The 5,411-nt window shown below is 37.4% G+C and overlaps 1 protein-coding gene across 1 annotated transcript; it reads right to left on the reverse strand.

Annotated features, from left to right (window-relative positions):
* Positions 1–2,939: 2,939 nt before the first annotated feature.
* LOC116132334 lies at positions 2,940–4,996 on the reverse strand. Its single transcript, XM_031417983.1, has 4 exons — positions 4,880–4,996; positions 4,449–4,453; positions 3,540–3,614; positions 2,940–3,237 (listed from the first exon to the last, which is right to left on the reverse strand). The coding sequence occupies exons 1-4, from the start codon at positions 4,994–4,996 to the stop codon at positions 2,940–2,942; spliced, it is 495 nt and encodes a 164-aa protein (XP_031273843.1).
* Between the last annotated feature and the right edge of the window lie 415 nt (positions 4,997–5,411).

The raw sequence follows: 5,411 nt of genomic DNA on the forward strand, positions 1-5,411 counted from the left end.
TGTCCCACTCCAGCCATCAAATTTGTTGACTAATTAATGACACTGGCACTTGGGAATTAAAAAAAAAAAAAACTTCGTCTTTGTCCCTTCTTAAATAATGCTTTTTTGTTTTAAAAAATTCAGCCAAATTATACGCGAATTACACGGTTGGGATATAAAATTCGCGTATTATTCGGTTACACTGATAAAATACGATAATTCATATTTTATACGCAAATTTACTAACTAGGGATGGGATGCTTTTATGAGGGCTTTACTTGTTCCTTTTGGTAATATGCCTTACGATGATCCTTATGGAAGCATTGACAAACTTGAAACAAACCACCACAATGGTGCAATACAAAGCCCAGTTTGAATATATTTCAAATCGCCTTAGGGGATTATTGGATAATCATAGGTTGAGTTGTTTTCTAAGTGGATTGATTTGTCTACCCATCTAAATGTTAAACCCACAAAATCTAACTCATACTCTTAGATTGGAAAAAATTCATGAGTATTATGCAGGGATGAAAATGGGAAGGAGAATTATTGAATGGTAAAGGCTGGCTGGTCTGAAACCAGTGGAACAACCTTTTATATTAGGTCCACCTCCAGCTAAATCTAAATCCAAATTTACTTTCAGAAAATCTCACCTGCTCAAATGGAGGAATGAAGGAAAAAGGTCTATGTTACACTATGATGAGAAGTGGCTAGAGCTGTTCACGAGCCGAGTCGAGTTTCTGGCTTAATGAGCTTGGCTCGTGAAAGGGAAGAGAAAACGAGCTTGAGCCAAGCCGAGCTGAGTCACTGTACTCTTGGCTCGGCTCTACTCATTGAAGGGGAAAGTCAAATTCGAGCCTGGCGTGCGAGCCAGCCAAAAATTGTAGTTTTTTTTTTTTTTTTAAATTAAGCCCAAATTTCATGCAATTCAACCCATTTCATGTCCAGATACATTACACAACAACTAAAAATCTTTAAAAAATAAACATCAAAAGAAAATGCTATTGCTATTAATCATTTTCAAGCTAACGTACCACTTATGTTAAGTATGAATGACAAATTAAGTAAAGTGAACTAAAGTTTTTTGGTTAGTTCACTTAACTTAATTAAGTTTTCATCAAAATAAAAGTGGGGGGTTAGCATAACTATACATCAAATTACATCCCCAAACATCAAAATATATATATAATAGCAAAATAAAATGTATAAACCACCAAATCCTCATAAGTCAAAATAAAATTGGCTGTATGTCCATTATAGCCCCACTCCTCCTGTAAACAAATTAAAGTGAAATACATAAGTACAACTGTTATTGTATATAAATCGCAAAGAGGAAAATGCAAACCCAAACATATAATTAATAAATAAATACCTGCACAATCCTACTGCCACAGCCAATGTCTCACGGGTGAATCAAACAATCGACTGACTCCCATAACCTGGCAAGATAGGAAGCTGAATCTCTAAGTGATCCTCTTCTTTCTGAAATGAAAAAGAAATAAAAATAAACTTTATGTTAGAATAAAGTAAGTTTAAATATTGAATTAAACAAAAAATATAATCAATTGAACCTACTTTGCACCCTTTCTTCACCCCATTCAAAGTGCGACACCAGTCACATCCACATAAGAGCATCTTCACCGTATCGAGAGACAAAGAAGCTCGGTAACTGTCAATAACCCTACTCCCAGCACTGAATGCAAATTCTGAAACAACCGTAGTGATCGGGATGGCTAGTATCTCATGAGCCACCATAGACAATATAGGAAACTTGGTTATATTTGCCTTCCACCACTGTAAGGCATCGAATGTGTCACGATCCCCCACACACTTATGGCATCCCTCTCCCAAATAACAGTCCAACTCAGACTTATTGGGCTCACTAGTTTCAACCACATCCAGAAAACTACTAAAATCATCCCAACCTTGGGCTCCCTCAACCGTTGCCACATCACCAATAGCTCCATGTCTATCCCCTTTTGATGTAGAAGCGCAGGTGATAGTCACAGCTTGATTAGCTTGAACATACTCCCCATATAGCTCATCTAATGCATCCTGGACCGTTATAGTATTTGCTCGCGCTTCTACCTCAGAAAACATCTTATGGAATGCCCACTGAATAACCCTCATTTTCAACTAGGGATCAAACACAGCAGCCACAGACATCAACACATAACATTCTCCCTAATATTTATCGAACTTTTCCTTCATTTTCCTAACCATTATTCTAATAAACTTATCTTCAGATTCACTCTTACTATCTAACATACATTTCACTAAACACACCTCCTTCAAAAATAAATTCGTCATCGGATAATCACTCCCTGAAATGAGTTTGGTTGAACCACTGAAACCTATAAAATGTGGCAGACTTTCTCTGCTTTCTCCCAAACCTCCTCGCTTAGATTATAATGATAACCTGTATCCCTCTCTTTCAATCTTGGAAAAGCTTTTTTGAACTTAATTGTCATTGCCAACATTTCATACGTAGAATTCCACCTTGTTTTGCAATGGAGAATAAGTTTCCGAAACGGCAATTTAAGTTGTTGAACAATCTTAGAAAATACCTTAAGCCTACTTTCTGAAGCGTTGATATACAACACGCTCTCATGGATGTCATCAATGATGTGCCTAATTTGATAAAGTTCATCTTGAACAATGAGGTTCAAGATGTGTGCACAACATCTTACATGAAACAGTTTACCTCCACAAAAGAGTTTCCCCAAAACTTCAAAATTCTCTCTCATAACTTTAATCGCAACTTCATTACTCAAAGCATTATCCACGGAGATAGTGTATACCTTATTTTCAATTCCCCATTCCATTAGGCACTTGAAAATGGAGTCAACAATCGCAATACCAGTTCGGGGAGGAGGTAGATGAACAAAATTCAGGATACGTCTATTCAGCCTCCAAGTACTATCTATCCAATGCCCGGTCAACACCATATACTCCATCTTCTAATTCCCTAAATTCCATAAGTTCGTAGTCAAACTAATCTTTGTCACACTCTTCAACAAAGTCTTCAATTTCACCTTCTCACTTTCATATACCTTCATACAATCTTTTTTACAAGTATGGCGGGAAACCGGAGTCCATTCAAGAATCTCATACTTCATCATGTTACTTAAGCCCTCTTCCTCCACAACCATAAATGGATGCTCATGCATGAGCACCCAATGGGCGATAAGTTCCCTCATCTTCATCATGTCGAACTTCCCACTCAGAGCTAGCAAAACAGTAGTTGCAACATCAGTACTAGTAGTCAGAAAACTAATATGTTGTTGCCTCATGGAAGCTTTTCTCTCTGAACATCGTTTTAAATGTCTATTAAATTGGGTCGTGCTTCCGGTGGCATTAATACCCAATTTTAATTTGCAATGGATATACTCTGCCTTTTTGTTACCATTAGGGAGTACCACCTCCTTAAACTCCGTCCATACCACTGATGTCTTAGCCCTTTTTTTTCTTTTGAATTGGATTCTCATTCTCGTCACCATTATCCGGGCTACTAATACTTTATTCTGTATTTGTTGTGGTCGCATTCAAGTTAGGCTTACCGCCCTGTGTAGTAGTAATTGTATCTTGCATTGTAGCCGTAGGGGTTCTTGAGGAACTTCCGTCCAATTACAAACCTATATATGCAAAAAAAAAATCTGCAATTTAATGTAAAACCGATATGAAGTATTGTGGATACTAAAATATAAAGAAAACTGCAGTGCACAAATATTGAACCATGACACAATCTGCACATGACCGCTGCACTCTTCTCTATTCTTTTATTTATCACTTCAATTAAATTCATTGTTGTCTCAACTTTCTACTTCCCATCAATTAAAGTTAGTGTTTGACTTAGGTCATTAATAACCAACTAATCTTTGTCTTTGTCTTGCCATCAATTAATTCTACATAAAGCAAAATGTCACAGTAGTCTTTATCTGCCACTAATCTTTTAAACAACTAAAATTTGTAATTTCTAGTGAATCCCCATTAAAAATGGGAGAAAAAACACAAAACACCATCAATTAATATAAAGCAAAGTCTGCTAATGAAAATATAAATTATATCATATAATTAACTTCTATAATCAAAGTCTGTTACACAAAACACCATCAATTAATATAAAGGAAAATGCCACAGACCAGAGACCACAATCCACAGACCAGAACATTACACAAAACACCATCGTCCATCAATTAATATAAAGCAACTTCCCATTTAGTTTTAGTCTCCACTCGAACCACTCTCCACTCTCTAGTACTTGCCATGTGCTTATTAATTAGGACTTAAAAGTTAAAAGCAAACAAACAAAAAAACTCAGTTACACAAAGGTTGGATGCACTCAACACTGCAATACTGCAGTCTACACATTACCTTGAAGATGGATATGGTGGACGCATTACTAGAGTCTAGAAACTTGAAGAAGGGAATAGATGAACTAAAAATCCATCAGACATTCACCAAAATACCTCACCTGAAACAGAACATAATAGATGAAATAAAAATCCAACTATCCAAGCATCCCACCTAAACCTCAAAGCTGAATACTAAATCAATCATACACAACAAATTAACAATCATTTAAAAGACCAAAGAAACATACTTGCAGATGGCATTCACAGCAAGTCGCAAAACACATTGCGAAGTGCGAAAAACGCCAGTAAGATTTGAAGGGGTGGATGGGTTTGATGTTGCCGGTCTGCGACACCACGACGGTGATGCAGATGGGAGAAACAGTGATGAGGAAACACACCAGTGCCGAGTTTCTACTTGCCTGAAATATTCTTATTTCCTTTGGATTCGTCGCCGAATGGGTTTGAGTCGCGATTTAGGGATTTTAACATTGGGTTTTTTTTTTTTTGTTAAAAATATCAGTTCAATCCCCCATACATTAGAAAACCTCTAAAACACCCCTATTAATTCGAGACTGGCTCGGCTCACAAGCCTGCCGAGCCTGGTCAACTACAAACGAGGCAAGCCCCTCGTTGAAAAGCCCTAGAAGTGGCACATTAGCCATAAGTGCAAACAACCTAGAGTTTTCGTGCTGAAGGGAGAAACATAAGAAGAGATGGTGGAAGAAGAAATGAACAAACTAGAGGTTGGAGAAGTGGAGAAGGATGGGCCTGAATGATCCCTCAATGCTCACTGGTAGCTCAAGCCCAAAAAAGATAAGACTTTTAAAAGCCCTTATGGGTCATATGGTGGTTATTCTAGTAGACACAAGGAGCACCCATAATTACCTAGACCACCGAATAGCCCAACGGATCTAGGAGCAGACTCAAGTCCAACCTAATTCTTTGAAAGTTAAAATTACAGATGGGACACATGTTTACACACAAGCTCATTTATGAGCCCTACCAATGAAAGTGCAAGATAAGTCATTTCCGATTGACTGTTTTTATACTGAACTTGGAGGATGCGACGTAGTTTTG

This window comes from Pistacia vera, unplaced genomic scaffold (assembly GCF_008641045.1).
Source record: "Pistacia vera cultivar Batoury unplaced genomic scaffold, PisVer_v2 Contig250, whole genome shotgun sequence".
NCBI lineage: Eukaryota > Viridiplantae > Streptophyta > Magnoliopsida > Sapindales > Anacardiaceae > Pistacia > Pistacia vera.